This window comes from Hippoglossus stenolepis, chromosome 20 (assembly GCF_022539355.2).
Source record: "Hippoglossus stenolepis isolate QCI-W04-F060 chromosome 20, HSTE1.2, whole genome shotgun sequence".
In the NCBI taxonomy this organism is placed as follows: Eukaryota; Metazoa; Chordata; class Actinopteri; order Pleuronectiformes; family Pleuronectidae; genus Hippoglossus; species Hippoglossus stenolepis.
In genome coordinates, this window is record NC_061502.1 from 11,755,230 (window position 1) to 11,774,090 (window position 18,861).

An 18,861-nucleotide genomic window follows, 5' to 3' on the forward strand; every position below is an offset into this window, starting at 1 on the left:
AGGCCATTAAAGGCCGGCGGTCCCGCTAATGAACAGTCAGTGCAATCACGCCGAGAGGAAGGAGTACAGTGTAGAGCTCATCGATCCAGTGTCATCCTAGGGGACGTCCAAGCTGTAGAATGACCCCGTTGCATCAAAGAACAACAAGATTCATCTTTATTACCTCTGCCAAGGAGGTTATGTTTTCATCTGTGTTCGCAGGATTATGCAAAAACTAAGATGAGATTTGGTGGAGGGTTGGGGCATTAATCAAGAAATAACCCAGTCAATTTTGACGCGGATCTGGATCAGAGGGCGGATTCCTTCTTTAAATTTCTTTAACATTGTGACAAGGAAACAAGGAGAGCTATAGAGCTGACTCTAGAAAGAAAGACTTCAACCTTATTGAATCAGGAATTGTGCATGGTTGTGGGACATATAATTGGCCCATGTGCAAATTGTGGCCCCTTTATGGCCCCCGATTTAGAAAAATCCTATATCCACAAACAGAAAAACAACTCATAAACGGGTGGATCCAGGAATTTGTTTTCACTTTCTTTAACATAGCGAGATAGGGCATTAGTCTTGGCGGAAGTATCCGACCTTCGAGTGTCCCTTCTAGTTTTCTAATCCAATTGCTGTTGTACATTTGACTTTGGACGAAGTAATTCTGTTTAATGGTTTAAGTTTAATTTTCAGTTAAAGGAGAAATGTAATTCAACAGATAAAACATCACTGATAACTGATTTGGTTGCTATTTCTGATACACTTCCCAAACACACACAGACACATAGACACACAGACACACAGACACACAGACACACAGACACACACACACACACACACACACACACACACACACACAAACACACACACATACTCATCATTGCTCCCTTCGCCCCCAACACGTCCACCCTCTGGGTATTGACGTGCAGCCGCCGGCCCCAGCTGTTGCACAGTGATGCAGCACCAAACTGTGGCGTTTTGTCATCAGTGTGCCGGCGTCTCATGGGAGAGAAGAGTCGAGTGTTGTAATTAGCGGGAAACGAGGCCAGCAGCAAGCCGGGATGTTCCTGCGGGGCCCCCCGGAGGCCCCAGGGGACTTTCAGACGCGTGGCTAACCTGTGGGGCCCTACCTGTGGCTCTGCTGGTTTTTAACACATCGAGCAGCTTTGTTTTGACTCATACAAGTTTGGAAAAGGTTCAGAGGTGAAAATGGATTTGGCCTCAAATAAAGGAAACATCAGTAAAAGGTTTTGAGCTGCATTTGTGTGCCCAAAGCCGATTGTTGTGATACAAAATGAATTCTGGAAAAGTACAATAAAGTATAATAAATTATTCTCAGAGGATAAAAGTGTGAGCTTTAAAATAAGTCTCAATTTTGCTGTCATATCGCTCCACACGTGACAGCGACATTTTGATATATATATACAAACACACACACACACATGTATTTCACACTACTAAATGGATAATCAATCAGTTAAAACAATTAATGATATATGATCAAAACAGAAAAATAATCATTATTTGTGGAGCTAAAAAAACTAAAAAATCTTTGTTATATATCGAGTTTAGCAGATTTGCCATTTTATTTCTCCAAAAAATGTAATTTTGAGTTTAGTTTCTTTTCATGGTGACACTTTATTTCCTCTTATTTATTATCAAGGTTGTTTTCTTGACTATCAGATAAAATGTCTTGCTTTATTCGTACAATAACCAATCCTGTGTGTTTTTGTGTATTTTGTGAGTGTGTCTGTCGCAGGCTACCTTTGAGATGAAGGACCACTTAATTGAAGACGGCTTGTCCAATTTAGAATAAAAGCTGTGTCCCCAATTAGGAAAGAAGTGGATTTTTGGGTCAGTGGTTATGGTTAGGGTAAGTCTCAAGGAGACAAATGCAACTCTATACAATGACCCCAAAAGGGACCTATGACAAGCTGTGTGTGCATGTGTGTGTGCATGTGTGTGTGTGATGTCTCTGCTGCCTGTGTGTGTCTGCGTGCGCTGGTGTGTGCAGGTGTATGACGGCTGCTTATGCTCCATCTGCATCTGCCGCTGATGAGTAAAGCCATGAAATAGATCCAGCTGGAGATGTGCGGAGGAGCCCGAGGCCTCCTGGGAAATCATCCACACCTCCACCAGCACCGTGTCCACTTCTTTAACACCCCAGAGAGCTATCAATAAGTGGGTAATTGAATTTTAAGCACAAACACAGCCGTCAGATGAGCGTCGACGTGTGTGTGTGTGTGTGTGTGTGTGTGTGTGTGTGTGTGTGTGTGTGTGTGTGTGTGTGTGTGTGTGTGTGTGTGTGTGTGTGTGTGAGTGTGAGTGTGTGTGTGTGTGGTGGGGGATGGGGGATGTTTAGCTGTATGAACATGGCGATGCTGTCATCTGGCCCTCTGGGGGTTTGCACAGGAAGGATGAATGTTTAATCCATTAAATAACAATTACTGCCTGTAATGGTCCAGAGTGGCTGCATGGTGGGAGGAGGATGGGAGGAGGGAGGAAGGGAGGCAACATGGCTGCACCGCTCACGTGTCACTGAGATTAGTTCTTCATGACACAAATCATCCTCACACACGCACACACACACACATTCACCAGATTGTATGCACACAAAAAGAAGCTGTATGAGTGGAAATATGCAAATGTATAGATTCTCCAAGGTGCCAGACGTGTATTTGCCATCGACGACACTGTGGTCATGACCTGTGTGATTTCTGGGGGCAAACTTGGGTCAATTTGATTCCATGAATGAACAAAAATTTGATTTCACGCCTTGTTTTATTCATAAAATCTTATAATATCACGCCCATCAGTCAAATATTGGCCCAAAAATAAGGATCCATATCATATAGATGCAAAAATCTGGTTTGTAGTATTATTTGTTAAGAAATGAGGCACTTGTTACCTTAACCAATGAGGTTATGTTTTCATCAGCGTTTGTTTGTTGGTTTTGTTTGTTTGTTTGTTTGTTTGTTTGTTTACTTGTTTTTTTTTTTAGCAGCATTATGCAAAAACTACTGGACGGATGAAGTAGAGTCAGGAAAGAACCAACGAGATTTTGATCTGGATCAGGGGGCAGATTTCTCCACTTTCTTTAACATTGTGAGATAGAGCGTTTTTCAACATTTACGTTGATTTCTCAGAGAATAATTGATAGATCTTGATGAAAAAAGTGAACAGATGTTTGCAGAGATTATGTTTCCGCTCCGACTGTAAATGAAATATGTGGCCTGCATGGTAACATCTTTTTCTGCTCCAAGCGCGGGACCTCACACGAAAATCAAAACTGATTTCTAAATTGAAAAAAACAACCTTTAAATCAGTAATTATTCTGACAGGAGAATCTTTAGCATTTTTAAGGTCAGAGGTAATTTACAAGTGTGACTCCTTAGATAAATATTTGATCAGATGACGGATAAAACAACAGCCTGAGTCAGTAAGGAGAAAATTAAAAAGACAGAAGGGCCCTTTACACCTGAACAGGAGAAGAAGGAGGGGCTAGGGAGATGATAAGTTGGACACACCTGTGAGCCACAGAGGAGGGGAAATCAAACAAAGGCAGAATGGAAGACAACTGAGAAGTGAGAGTGACTGAAGGAAGGAAGGACGGAAGGAGATCACAAAAAGATAAACCAGTTGATCCAAGAACCAGCTGGAGTTTTATTTCACGATCTCTCTGAACCAAGAGGCAATGAGCTGATCCCTGGAGCCTGATAAAGAACCTGCTGGGATTGGGCCGTGATCCCCTCTGTCCTGGTGGAACCATAAAAGCTGGTAAATTCACCCTCATCTTCACTCTCGCACACATTTCCCCTTATTTTCCACTTTCATTGGACCCTTACTCCAACACACACAATCTCATGCATCCTCTGAACTCGAACTTTATACTCAAAGAACACGAATGAACCCTTATTTCATTTGTTTATTTTATGGACATTTAATTTTCTGATTTGGAAGTTTATTTCATTTCTATTGATTAATTGCTATGTTGGTGAATATGAGTTTTTGATGTTTATTAATCATACATCTTTGATTTGATATTTTTATTTGAATAATGAATTGATTAACTGAATTTATTCTTTGTAATTTCTTTTCCTTTGAGGCCTTTTATAGCTATACAAGCTCTCCGGGTGAGGTCTCTATCGAGATATATTTTAATTGCCAGGTGAAGACGCTCTGTCTACCGTCCATTTAGAAAACCTACGCTACAAACCAAGGAACTAGTAGAGCACACACCTCTGCCAAGGCCCAACAGTCTCCTTAAATTCAATCAAGCTGCTCCACATTTGGCACACTCGTAGATATCAGTCCCCTAAATATGCCTGATTGTTTTTCATCAAGATCCATGAATTATTTCCTGGGAAAATTGAGAAAATGTTGAATCTCGCAATGTTGATGAAAGTTAAAAAAATCTCTGATCTGGCCCCTGATCCGAATCTGCACCAAAATGTAATGGTTTCCTTCCTGACCCATAAAACATCCTTCCACCGAGTGTCATGTAGCTTTTGCACAAACTTGCTCACAAACAAAGAAACAGTCGGGATAAAATATAAACCTTCTTGGTAATAAAATGGCCTCGACACGGTGGTGTGATTGTATCATAGCTTTATTTGTGTCACAGGAAGCTCATTGGTTCATCCACAGCTCACCTGCAGGTTCTGGTTCAAGTCACTTCTACAGATGTGGCAGATTTGAATGCAAGTGGTCAAAGATTTTTAAACGACTCATATTTCAGGGCTTTTATTTTTTCCTTGTGCGTCTGGCTGCTCTTTCTTCCTGTGGTCATACAGACTGTCTCCACCTGCTGCTCTGGTTTATCTTAAACGTGTTGGATCTTAAATTTAAGACCAATGCATGTTTTGTATTTATTATTATTAATTGTCTGGCAGGCCGCACACAGGCCGCACACAGTCCGCACACAGTCCGAAGGCTGGAGGTTCCTCATCCCATGACTGACGAGGGAAAACAAATCAGCCTCTCTATGACATCAGAAGTGTTGAAATGCTCCTCATCCTAACTTTTGATATATAATATTCACATGTTCACAGTATTTTTAATCATCCAGTGACATGTTTTGTTTACTTGGTGAAATGATATTATTCCTAATGAAGGACGAGCTGCTCTGAATCAAACGTCAAACTGGGAGATATTTCGAGGATTAGAAGATTAAAAACATTCAAAGTCCTAAATGGAGAGTTAAGTGCTCAGGTCACAATGAGCTTGTACAGTGTTTGTGAGCATGTGCACGTTTTTATTTTTAGAAACATGATCGTGAACTAAATCGAGAAAAGTGGACTAATGTCGCGTGTTCTTGTTTGGCACTTTGTTATTCTGGTTCATAAAATATCAACAAATGATTCACGGAAAATAAAGTGTGGGACTTACTTCACCCTCCCTTATATATATAGAGAGAGAGAGAGACAGACACACACACACAACACACAGTGTGTCAATCTGATCGTTAGGTTGCACTCCTGATCCAAAACGAGTTTGCTCGCTGTGGTTTTCTCATGCTGCTCACACAATGGCCTGTGTATGGGAGCTGCCTGGTGGCATTGCTTAATTAGGCGAAGAGTTGATTCATTTGCACTAATTGACAGCTAATTAAAGGAGTGAGGGCACATCAAACTGACGTCCCTCTGAACTGCGAGGCCTCCACTGCAGGGGATGTTACAGAGAGCGAATTATGAAATATTGAACCTTTTGGAGCGCCACCTGCCATTAGAGGTGGCCTCAAACATATGGAGCTGTGTGTGTGTGTGTGTGTGTGTGAGGTTAAACAGGCTCATCCTAGTTCAAAGTCCTTTAAAAGCATGAGACCTCTAGGAACCAAGTTTATGCAAAAACTACCAAACCGATTTCCAATAGGATCTATGAATTTGTTTTTCAGTTATTATTTTTTATGACAAATAAGTCATTAGGTCATCAGACCTTTTTCTTTTACATTTCTGCTATAACAACTAAACAATCATGTGGTGGACTGTTTGGCCTTGATGGAGGAATGCGTTATACTGATTCTTGACAACAGCGTTTGCATTGAGCTGTTTTTTATTACAACAAAAAAATTAAATAATGGACGGATCTCCATTAGTGGAAGGATCGCTGTATATGTCAGGAAAGAAAATGGATCTGGACAAAGGGGCAGATCCAGGATTTTAGGGTGTTTAACAATTTCATTGATTTCTCCGAATAATTTAGGGATTGTGATGAAAAAAATATCCATGTGTTTGAAATTAAATATAAAATGTGGATCTAGTGCATTTGAATGTGGTTTGATAGGGGGACTGTTGGGTCTTGGAGGTAGGACTGCCATCCTAGTTTATTTATGTCAGCACGATTACACAGAAGCTACAGAATGGATTTCCACAAAACTTCGATGTTTTCAGCAATTTCCACAGAAATAATTCATGGACATTGATGAAAAAAAATCAAGCATGTTTAGGAGACTGATATTTACGAGTGTGAGCGATTTGTTGCAGATCCAAATAAAAATCTGTATTTATGTGAATTTTAATGTTGGTGCCTTGCTGGAGGTATGAACTCTGAGTGTCACTCTAGTTCCAGAGCAGGATTTAGCTGTTGTGCTTTCAAGATTCAACACATTCTGTAGATTATTTGTCCAATCAGGAGTACATTTGGATTTCAACATGTGTTTTCTTGGCAGTGGGTTCAGGTGGAAAAATAAATTAATGACATCAGGCTTGTCTGTAAAGAAACATGGCTGCTTCCTGCGTCTCTGCTCTCACCATGTTGGTTTGGGACCCTGTCACGGGACGTTAGCGGACCTGCCACAGGCTCTCTGGAGATTTGGGGCCAAACAGTAAAGGTCCTGGGTGAGTCAACTCAAATTTCTCCCCCTCTGCGGGACGAGGGCCACGATCTCTGCAGGAGCCCGGGAATAGGCTGTCTTCATGTCTGCTGGTGCAGTCCATGTGAATCCGAAAAGGGGAAAAAAAGAGACAATTAGGGGCTTATTAGGGTCTCAGGGAGATGTTCCTCACGGGGCGTCCACTCGCCTGCTCGGCCCCGGCTCTGAGTCGCTGCCATGGCTCAAAACAGTCAGGGGCATTGTCTCACCTAATTACGCTGAAACCAGGGGCCCCTTTTTGTGTTGCCACTGCCATGCCTGTCCGATTCCCTTTTCTGCTGCCTAACCGCGAGTCCCTGTCCACTGTGGAAGTGTGCTAATTAGAAAAGAAATGGGCCCGAGCAATTATGTCAATTCTCGTTACAAGTGACCACAGTGAGGAATATTATTTTGTCAAGAAAGTTTTTGGTGTTTGCGGGATGAGGCGAGGAGGAGGGGGGGGCCCCTCTCTCTCTCTCTCTCTCTCTCTCTCTCTCCCCATATTCCCTCAGAGCATTTTCCTCATTATGCCAATAACACATCTGCACATGCAACAGGGGAATGCGGCGCACACAAGTCAGAGTCCCCCCGACAAACTTCAGAGCACAAATAGATGCACTCATACAGAAATGGAGACTATAGAACGGCAATAGCATGAAGTTATTGCCCTAATTAATTCTTTGTGCCCGCAGAGAAAACTGTTGAATCACCAGTGGCACATTGTTCGGGTCGTGGGAGCCTTTTGTTTCCTCACCTTAATAGGATGTTTTGATCAACGGCTGTTTGGTGACCCAGCTCCTCTTCTGAAAAACCCTGAGCTCTGGGAAACGCAATTAGCTGGATTAGAAGGAGCCATTTCTGGAGCCTGGAACAAAGACAGAGATAGATCAGACAGAAAGAGCTGAGTGTGGTTCAGACACTCAGCCAGAATCTGACTGACCCAGACTCAATTAACTATTATTTTAATCACTGATATGCTCTATAATGCACAGCGATAATAATAAAGGACAAAGAAGAGAAAGTCAGGGTATGTGTCGGCTACAGTTTCAGTCATCGGCCTCCACATGTTCTCAACTTTAACCTTTTGTTGTTTTTCTGTATTTATCGACTGATATCAGTGACAGTGAAGTTTCTATTTTCGATCTGCAAATATGATAATTCAGGCGTTTTCTCATTTAAACAGTTTCTTATAGTTTTATTTTAATTATCTGTTTTAAACCTGATTCAGCTCCTTCGCTTTATGGAAGTTTACACTGACATCAAAAACCAAATGTCTTATGCTACAGGTGGTGGGTGAGAGAAATCCAGAAATACTGATGCATATCAATGATACAATTGCTGACACTGTTTATTTCTAATTGGCATCATTTATTTCAACCTATATCACCTTGTGCTGTTTAACCATCTGTTTGTGACAAAAATGTTGTTGCAACAATTATAACCTCATTGATTTTATTTAGACTGTTGAAGAAATCAATATCAGAAAATAGATTAAAACCTCTGACCTTCAGTCTTAGACATTTCTAAAAGCTCACTAACGAATTTAGTTCTTAAACGTGTGAATTTAATGCAAGATCTCTACTGTTTATATTCATCCATAAAGGAATCGTATAAAATGGAAAGGAATAAAAGCTACAGGGCCAATAAATAACTCATTCCAAGTGTCCATGCCTGCTTGCAAAATAAAATCTAATGTTTTCTGAGTCCCATGATTATTATATCTCGTCTCTTCTGTCTGATTTCAGATTTAAGTATTAATAATATGAGATGCACATTATTAGTTTCCAGCTGCATCCTAATCTAACTGGAAAGATGTCATCAACATGATGAGCGCGTGCACGTGTGTGTGATCTCTTCATTCACCTTTAATGAAATGTCTCTAATAGTTTCTCATGAGATGCTGGAGGTAATTTAAGTCTCTTCATTCCCCCCCCTTCTCTCTCTCGATTTTTTATTTCCATCCGTGTTTTGATTTCTACACTGACTCAGAATAGACAAACAAAGGGCAAATAGCACTGCGTAAAACAACAATTTCCTTTGTTATAATAACCAAGTAAAGGCGTAAACAATGCGTAAAACGCGCCATTCTATTTATTTCATCCCTGTTTAAATCATCCAGTGTGGGAGCAGCCTGACGCACAGGAACAACAGACCGAGCGCTCAATGATTGACTTGACCGGGGTGATGCCACCTCTCCTGATCTCAGCTCAGATTACAAACCGGCGCTAAATGTGCGGAGGGTCTGACCGCCGCTGACAGCCTGACGCGCGGCTGCTGCCCAACAGTCCCGCAGGAGCTGATTTATTCATCACCACATGTCCCATTGATGGAGACAGTGCGAGCCTATCTGCGCTTCCATCGCGCGTCCTCTTCTCTCATCTCCATAAACTCCTCTGCGTCATTATCAGTCCAGCTGTCCGAAAGTGTGCCGCACATTATCTCCGAACGATTGGAAGTTCATGCGCATTAATTGAATAATGGCTGATTAGACAGGATTAGGTGCGTAAAGACGCACAGAAACGCAGAGAGTGTTTGTGGCCCCGTGTCACATTCCTGTGGGTTTGGATCTGAGACGCTGCAGGTGATTTCATCATCATGTCTTCACTCTCACTTTCAGATTTACGCACGGAAACACTTGTTAGTTTTTTTTCCCTCTATTTGCTCAAACCACTTGAACACGAGGGGCTGAGTAAATCTGTTGCTTGCATTGCGCGCTGGCATTCGCTGCCACTGTTTGTCTCGTATTTAATTGCCACCCTGGTGTGTCCTAAATACCCCGAACTGGGACATTGTAGTCTTTATCATGTGACCCGTCAAAGAATGGAAAAAAAACAGCTTAATAACCTATCAACAGATGCGCAGACTGTCCGCAAAGACAAAACGTTTACTGCGCAAACCTAATTAGAATATGCAAATCACAGGCTGGAGTTCTATGGGACGTTGGGGACGAAGCTCGAGTCTGTTAACGGATCAATCACTGTGGTTTTCTAATTAGAAGCTGGATTGATTCATTAACTGATGTAGAAATTGGCTAATGTTAGTTTATAAGCATTTTGTTTTGACGTGATCACTGAAATGTGTGTTGTGTTTTACAGACAATGACAATCATTTTTGGCACAGGCCTGTTTATTGGGAAACGAGAGAAATAGAACTGATTAATTTATAGAAAGGGCGTTAATTTACTTATCTTGCTTTATTTTATTATAATGGAGGTGAGTTTTATAAAAGGCACCAAACTTGCATTAAGTTATTGATTTTAGTTATATAATCAAAATCAAAAACATCTTAAAATCGTGTAGATAACCTCATATCTGATATTCTGCAGGATATTTGTCTTTTATTTACACTAGCATCATTTTTCTTTGCACATGAATTAAGCCACAGATTGTTTGTCTTTAAATCTGGGTCTGCATCACTCTCCCCCTCACGCTGATCTGTCATTACGCACAAACGAGCTGCAGATTAAATCAGATTTTCCCTCGTTTTGAGGGATTTTCCGGTTGATTGACTCTTTGTGAAGAGCTGGTGGCTCCCGGATCAGACGATCAGCCTGAAGAGTTGTAGTGAAAGTAAAACTCTTCTCTCGCTTCTTGTGCATCTCGGTTTATAAACAAAAACACTGAGTGGAAACCATAACCAGTAGCAGCTTAAATCTCATTTCCCCAGTTTTCACGGCAGCCAGACCTGTGAAACAAACACAAATGAATCAAACTGAAGCTCAAACTTTTCCCTCACTAAACCAAATCTTCTTTAAAAATACTATGAAAATACCTAAATCAAGTGTTTGATGGTCACTATCTGTGAGAGATGACACTGTTTATCATCAGTCAAAGACTCGGGGAGAGTTCATATCTTAGTGACCAATGGGCACATAAATAAAGAGTAGTTGTGTCTCCGTTAATTTCCAGACGTTTGTTTTGATGCTCGGATGATTGTGATGGAAACTTCAGTGTGTTGTCTCTGCTCTGCTGTGATTGGCTGCCGCCTGTTGCCTGTTGGATAAAAAGCGCAGCAGGAGCGTCACTCTGCTCAGTGCACCGGGGACTCTGGCTTTTTGTGTTTTTGGAGAAAGAAGAGAAGTGTAAAAAATCCCACAGACATGACCGGGAAGGAGGGATCTGTGCTTTCAGACACCGAGAACAAACAGAAAGCAGCCTCTCAAACCTGCAGCGTGAATCACGGGGGATCCCAGCAGCCGCTCCCGGTGTGGAAGATGGCCCCCGCGGTGCACCGGCGCACCGGCTTCGGGATCCAGGAGCTGCTCGGCCTCAACAAGGAGCCGCCGACGGCGCCGCGGCGGCCGCTGGAGGCTCTGCCGCACAGGGCGCACCTGCTGGCGGCCAGGTCGGCCCTCGGTCACGGTGGGCTCGGGGTCGGGATGGGTTTGCTGGGACCGGAGGGAATACACTCGTTTTACAGTCAACCCGCTTTTCTGGAGGTGCTGTCAGAGGCGCAGAACGTGCACCTGCAGCCGCTGCACAGAGCCGTGCACATGGAGGCGCAGATGGATGCGCAACACTCCAGCTCCGGTGAGAAATACGACACTTTGTGTTTCTGAAACATGTGAGAATCACTATTAAATGTTTTATTTCACTGTTATAATATAATATTTGATATATTAATTCTAGCCGAGATAGAATAAATGAGTGGTTATTTGTGTCAAAGCTTTGGCGCCTTCTGATTGAACAGAGAAACTGAAAGTTCATGTAACACAATGAAAAAAAAATCTATTGGAATATTTTTTTCATTTGTTTTCATTGCACCTTTAATAAAGTGTTTGATTTCAAAATCGAAAATATTAAATATGTAGAGGCCTTGGTAATATTGATATAATTATTTAATGTAATCTTTTTAATTTAGTAAATTTCATTTACACTTTTTAGTTTTTTCCTGCCATTAAATCAAATAAATCCGTGCTCAAGAATCGGAATTCAGAAATACTGTAAACACGTTACATCAAGAAAACAGTACAAATCTGAATAACTATTTTCTGCTGTATTGTTTATTATTATTATTTCTGAAGTGGTCCACTGTTGTTTCCTGACAGATTCGGATGATATGAGTCTTTCCTCCGGGGATCAGAAATTCTCTAAATCATCCACGAGTCAGAGCAAGAAGAGAAAGAAACGACGACACAGGTAAAAAACGCAAACATTTTTTTAAATAGCTATTCAAAAATATGCTTTTTTTTAATGATGGTCTAGTATTTACTGTATTAGGCCCTAAACTAATACCAGTGCAGGTTTCTTTCGTTTGGTGTCATCACTGCAACACAAAAACAAAAAACTGTTTTATTCCTATTCAATACCTGTAATTTCACTTGTGTGCATGTCTGATTCTCATTCATTTATAAAATAATACTGTCGAAATATAGTAATTCCAAAATACCTGCATAAAACAATCGTGATTTTCTCTGTGCTTTAAAATTTTGTTTTGTTTTTTCGTTTGGTTTCTTTTCTTTTTATAATCATTTTGTGCTCAAGCTTGAAAATGGGCTAAATTGTTTAACAAAAGAAGAAAAATGAATATGCACACAAAAATATTTTTCTCTATTGGTCGACAAAGAAAAAAAAGTCTATTAATTGTCTTTGGAGATGAAGTTTTTACCTTTTTTTTTTTTTTTTTTAAAAGAAAAAACAGTTTTCTCCTTTTTAAAAGATCTTGGTTTGATTTAAAATTCATTTTTGGGGAAACTTAATTACGTCTTATTGTATTTGAGACGATTCAGTTGTAGATTTAATTTTAAATATACAAAACAGACCAGGGTGAGAAGATTAAATTGAAGAGAAATATAAAACAGTATTTTTTTTAAGAACAAAAACGTATAAATTGCGTTCATTTTCTTATTTGGTGCATTTTCTTTTGTCTGCAGAACCATTTTCACGTCCTATCAGCTGGAGGAGCTGGAGAAAGCTTTTAATGAGGCTCACTATCCGGACGTGTACGCCCGAGAGATGCTCTCCATGAAGACCGAGCTGCCAGAGGACAGAATACAGGTGTGTGTTCATGTATGTGCAGGATGCAGACATGAATGTGGGGTATTATCTTAAATTTCATATTATAAAGGGGCCAAATAACCCCCTTTTTAGAAGGAAAATTGTGTAATCAGTCATATGATTTAGATATTTCCTGCAATGTATGATTCTTAAACATTGCATCAAGGTTAGAATGATCATGCAAAAAGTGGATTTTTAACGCACACAAAAAGCAAGTGTTGAGGCAGACAGACAGTTGGCGCCTGCGGTCATCAGCTCCATCATCATCCTCCCAGCACCTCCTGCTCCCACATTAGCAGCCAATTCACCCTCTCAGTCTAATTAGTTAATTGAGGAGAACTTCTCACCTCTCATTCCCTGCGAGAGGCGGCACCGCAGCCCTGAAATGAAATGATAACTACACAGAAATTAATAAGCAGAGGTCAGCGGCTGAGCAGAGGCCTCTGCCCGGCTGCTGCGAGCATTTTAATTTCCCATGATATTTGAGCGCCTGTCTCCCATCGATCGGGACTGGAAATTAACTTATTTTTCAATCAGCCTCCTCGCCCCCGGGGTCACCTCTCTCAGGAAGCACTTCACACACCCTCACACACACACCCTCACACACGCTTCATGCACACTCACACTGTTGCTGTCAAAAGGCATGATTGCTCATCTGAGGCCCATCTTTTTATGAGAGGCAGGTTATCATCAGATCTACCTGAATAGCTTTGCCGGCTCGGCTTTGATCGTTTTTAATTCCAGGTCTGAAAAATTCACACCCCCGCACACACACATACACACGCATGCGCTCACACATCACTCCACACCGTTCCCTGCAATCTCATCCAGCCTCCTCGGCCATTTTAGGATGCTCATTTTTTTTTCCTACTGTTTTCCTCATCCATATTCACAAGCTTGCTGAGGCTATTACAAGGTCTGGCATGGTGGAAATCAATTTAGGCACTTGAGGAGCCTGAAGGAGAATAATGCACGCACACACACACACATGTACAGGTCACAAAAAGACATTATCCTGCAGATGGCACGAGCGATGAGAGGAAAAAGAAATAGTAATAGGGCCGATCAAAGGAATTTGGCCTGTTTGATAAACCTGATTTTGACAACATACTTACATTTTGGGTCAATAGTGGATCTTGTGATATTGGATGTATTTTCCAAAACAGACATTCGACAATATTATGGTTTTGGAAATGAGCTCTTTGACTTTTGTTGTTTTAAACCACCAGTAGATGTCATTATTCTACTGGACAAAAAAATAAAGGGATCCTGCATGAGTCATAGCAGTGATGGACGATTTAGATGATGATGATGATCGGAGTTTGGCAATGAGGAAGAGTAGTTGTAATTAATGACAAAATGAGAAGATGATCCTTCATCATAGTTTTAAATATATGAAAGAACCCATTAACACATATTAAGACATATCTATTAACAGAATGTACATGTGAATTTATAGAATCTGAAGGCGAGGGAAAATATTTTGAAGCCATCTGGTTTCTATTTCTAATTTGATCAAGAGAACAAAAGAGGCTGAACAGCTTTTTAATTTATCTGCATATGCAAGAAGAGATGAGCCCAAAACGTCATCTGGGCCTAAAACACCTGCAAAAAGAATCACTGTTTTATGTGGAGAGACGTTTGTGTGATAAATAAATTAGTCTGACTGTAAACAGTGTACAGGAGATGGAGTTTTGGCCTGGAAGACCAAAAAGACTAGAAGCTAATTCATCGTCAGATAATAGCCGATGGGCACTAAGATATACTACATGTAAAATACTCTGCTTTGAATAATAAAGTAATTTATCTCATATGTTAAAAGAAGCTTATTAAATAAAATAAAATATTTTTAATTTCAAAAGTTTAAGTTCTAGAGACAATATGTCAATGTCTATGCACCGGAGGTTGCAGGTTTCCATATCCCACTTGTGTAAATTGCGTATTGAACCATGATTGGATCCAAACTATTTGTGTTGTCACATAATCGTAAAACACAGAGAAACGTTCCTCCTTCAGCGGGTTAGAGTGAAAACAGAATCTCAAGCACATGCAGCATTCTGCCCAGGTCACAACCAAGAGAGGCAACAGTTACCAAAAATATTAAGTGAGGTTCAGCTTGATGTTATATTTGCCCAGACTATAACGGCCAAAGAGGACCACACGCACTCAATCTAATCCAGACCCCACCTTCATTTCTCCAGGTGTGGTTCCAGAACCGCAGGGCCAAGTGGAGGAAGAGGGAGAAGTGCTGGGGTCGCAGCAGCGTGATGGCCGAGTACGGTCTGTACGGAGCCATGGTGCGTCACTCCATCCCGCTGCCCGAGTCCATCCTCAAGTCGGCCAAGGACGGCATCACAGAGTCCTACGCACCGTGGTTACTCGGTAAGCTGCTGCAAAAACTGGTACACGTCAGCTGAGAGATAATCTTAGCTGGACAGAGGTTTTTCATGTTGAGTTGTCACAGTAAGAATAACAAGGACTGATGATGGCCAAATTCCCTCTAGCTGCTTCGGTCGTCCAAGCTGCACTGTCAGGACTTACTTGGACACCTCAATAGATCAGAGCCAACGTCATGGGAGTAGTATCATCAGTAGATTTTTTGTATTATTGCTTTCTCTGTGCAGAAACCAGCAACTGCTGACAAAGGCCAAGGCCCAACAGTCCCCGTATGAAACCACATTTAAATCCGCTAGATCCATATTTTTATATCGGCCTTCATCAAACTGTACTCATAAAGAGCAGTCCGCTAGATATGCCTGATTTTTTTTCCATCATGACCCATGAATTATACCAAAGGAAATTGGTGAAAAGTCCCAAAATAGCCCTATCTCGTAATGTTAAAGAAAGTTATAAAAAGAAAATCCTGAATCTGCCCCAAAATTTAATGAGTTCTTTCCTAGTCCATGTCCCAGCCTTCCACCGTTTTAAAGTTTTCATAATTCTCGTAGTTTTTGTGTAATCCTGCTGAAAGACCAACCAACTAGCAAACAAATGGACGGCAGAATTAATGCTCAAAACTTAAAGCACAAGTTTGATGATGAGGTGATAAGTCATAAAGCATTGTCTTCCGTCAATGAGAATATAAAATGGTTGGAAATAAACTTGGAGTGTCTTGATGTTTGGTAACTAAAAGTTTCTTAATCACGTTTCGTCGTTGCGTTTAACAACCATCTTGGTATTGTATTGGGACAACAGGCATAGGTAGCTAAGCCCTGCTCGTGATAAGAGCCAATAAAAGTGTTGGCGTGTCAATAAGAGGCGTCAGTCGATGCAGTGATAATCCTACTTCATCAGGACAGATTAGACCAAATCTCCTCCCTCACCTCGTGTCAATTGATTAGTTGAAATCAATTAGGAGACACTAATTGAATAAGATGTCCCCTCCCTCTTTATTCTCCTTTCACTCTTTTTCAATGTCAAATAGCTCCAGAAAGACAAAATCTTATCTATATATTTATTTTACCATTTTAAATGTTAAATCTATCTTAACTCCACAAACGCCTGCATGTCTGTATGTGGAACGCATATCTAGAGAACTGTTCATCTTTTGTGTAGCACTTGGATCATTCAAACTTTCACTGCAGATAAACCAGGTAGGATGAACGCAGAGTTTTCTAACTTCACTCTGCACCATAGACTGTTTGAAGAAAGTTTAGCACTCAAACAGTAAAAAAGTGACAGTATATTACAGAAATGTTTGAAGAGGACTCACTTATGACAAGGAACCCAACATCTAAATCCCATCTCTCCCCTCCAGGTATGCACAAGAAGTCAGTCGATACTCCGCACACTTCCCCGGGCAAACCCTGCAGCACGTCCCCCCACGCTCCAATGCAGGAGAAGCCGGTGGACAAAGTGATGGAGGCCGAGGAGGAGAAACGGATGGAGGACACAGGCTCCCCGATCTCCAGAGAGGAACTGAGGGAGAACAGCATTGCGGCGCTGCGAGCCAAGGCGCAGCAGCACAGCGCCCAGATGCTCGGCACCGTTTCGAACAGGACGGACGGCCACGTGACGCACAAAGAGGAGGCCGACGATGAGGAGCAGCAAACGGTAGAGGAGGAGAAGAGGAACTGAAAACATGGCTGCAGGGCACAGACTGAGAGAGAATAACCTGCAGAGAGGAGTTTTCTTACGTGATTGAACTGATACTGTACAAAGCTGCAGTTTAAATATTATGATCATGAAAACACGCACAGAAAAACTTTGCTCATTTGAAAAGAGGATATTTGGCTCCGCTCCCCTAAACCACTGTACGACACTGAAGGAGGCTGTCTAACATTTTAAGGAAAATGTTTTTCTGACATGAAGCTGCATCAAAATTATATACAGATATATATATATATATATATATATTTGTTTTCTTTCAAATAAATTAACCTTTGTGACATGGATGTGGCACGACACTGCCTCCACCTGCTCCAGTCCACGTGTGTCCCATAGGAGCCGACTGGGACCTCTGACCTCCCCGTGATGACACATTTCAATTAGGGTTAAACTGACGGTTTAAGGCCTGCACTCTTTTTCTTTCGTCTGTGTCAATAATTGTGATGTAAATACTGAAATAATAACGTCCAATAGTCAAAACTGTACAATTATGTAAATTTAACATCCATTATCTGCGTTTGTCTTTGTATAAATGTAACTGTAGCTCAATTAAAAGTTACTATTTAAAGTTCTCTTCCACAAAGTGTTTTTCTTATTGTCACTTCACGTGGATGTTTGAGTTTCACTATGTTGAGTTTGACACATTTTTTTGTGTACAACTATTCTGATAGTGAGACAAGTTACAAGTGTGATGTGGAAACTTGAGGCCTCCGTGCTGAGAATTGGCATCCAGTAGTTAAAGTTTGAAAAGAATATATAATTGCACAATTTCTGTATTTTTCCATGAGGGAGCAGAAGTTGAAGTGTAGCGCCACCATTGACTTTAAATAAAGATGGACGACGCCTCTCCCCTTCGTCCCACTATCCAGAAATGAAGCCTGATACAAACGCTGCCATCTTGCTTATTTAGAACCGGAGTCTGTACAGTAAAGATCAGGGGATGGAGCCACGATATAGAGTTCTCACAGATAGACAGGGTTCCACCAATCGTGAGTCAGTCTCAGCTGTCAATCATGATCTTTATGCCCCTTTTTATTATTAAAACCAAACTTAGCGGAAAATGTTTGCACTGGCACAAACATCAGTGTGATTAAAAACTACCTAAAATTTGAGAAACCATCTTTGACACAACTTGATTTGACGTGTACTCTGACTTTTTAGTTTGATACATGTCCCATCCACTAACCTGGAGGAGGTGGGGTTTATGACCTATACTGCAGCTTACCACCAGGGGGGAATTCTACACGCTTTGGCTTCACTTTTGGGGAGCTGCCATGTTGTCCATCTTTGTAAACAGTTCACTTTTTTCATTTTTTATAGGAAAAACTCCCATCAAGTTGTCTGGAGGCAGTGAAGTTCTACACCAAATTCTACACCATGCTCATAAACCCCTTAAAGAGGCCCCCTACCACTCTATTTCAGCTTCATTATTTTAAAGGTGTATTTGAAGACTAGAACTTCTAAATGTGTGATGTAAGGTGGTGGAGGTTTGAACTTAAGCTTAGTTTATGCTCGCTGTTGCCGTCCTTGTGTGTGTGTGCAGCACCCTCACCTGAGAACAGGTTTGTCCACCAACGTCTCTGAGCTCCCTCATCAGTGAGATTCTCAGATGCTCCTGGTGGGAGGTCACAGAGGCTGCTGGTAAAGCTGAGACATTCTGCAAGGAACTATATGGGAAAACCTCCAGACCCGTTTGTCAAGGCAAAGGAGTGCACACAGACGTGAAGCTGTGCTCCTTAGGCAAAAAACTGTTTGTGTGTTTGTTTCTTCTCCTTCTTTGCCTTTTTTCAGCAGTGTCGTCTGCGATTATGCAAAGGAGAGGCGGCGTGTTGACACATGCATCGACCAATCCATTGAGCGTATCTGCTGATTTACAGCTACTTTACTATTTATGTGTTTACTATTATTTATATGGGGGTTTGT

The 18,861-nt window shown here is 41.3% G+C and overlaps 1 protein-coding gene and 1 long non-coding RNA gene across 7 annotated transcripts; one reads left to right on the forward strand and one right to left on the reverse strand.

Annotated features, from left to right (window-relative positions):
* Positions 1-10,438: 10,438 nt before the first annotated feature.
* Positions 10,439-18,624, reverse strand: LOC118099256. Of its 6 annotated transcripts, none has more exons than XR_004694259.2 (7): positions 18,491-18,624; positions 16,544-16,945; positions 15,019-15,221; positions 13,179-13,211; positions 11,000-11,222; positions 10,607-10,885; positions 10,439-10,519 (listed from the first exon to the last, which is right to left on the reverse strand). It is a non-coding gene; the product is annotated as an uncharacterized LOC118099256 (long non-coding RNA). The 6 variants fall into 6 exon arrangements; XR_004694257.2 differs by having other exon boundaries at positions 11,000-11,389; XR_004694258.2 differs by having other exon boundaries at positions 13,179-13,228.
* LOC118099255 (visual system homeobox 2) lies at positions 10,879-17,506 on the forward strand. The gene is made up of 5 exons (XM_035143682.2): positions 10,879-11,364; positions 11,883-11,973; positions 12,708-12,831; positions 15,033-15,213; positions 16,589-17,506. Exons 1-5 carry the CDS (start codon positions 10,935-10,937, stop codon positions 16,906-16,908), a joined length of 1,146 nt encoding a protein of 381 aa, XP_034999573.1. The 5' UTR covers positions 10,879-10,934; the 3' UTR covers positions 16,909-17,506.
* Positions 18,625-18,861: the final 237 nt, after the last annotated feature.

Bases quoted from the DNA above. Each gene is read 5' to 3' on its own strand.
- LOC118099255 (XM_035143682.2), top strand. From the start codon at position 10,935: ATGACCGGGAAGGAGGGATCTGTGCTTTCAGACACCGAGAACAAACAG. The intron at 11,365-11,882 runs GTGAGAAATACG...GTTTCCTGACAG, and splicing joins TGCGCAACACTCCAGCTCCG to ATTCGGATGATATGAGTCTT. The intron at 15,214-16,588 runs GTAAGCTGCTGC...TCTCCCCTCCAG, and splicing joins CTACGCACCGTGGTTACTCG to GTATGCACAAGAAGTCAGTC.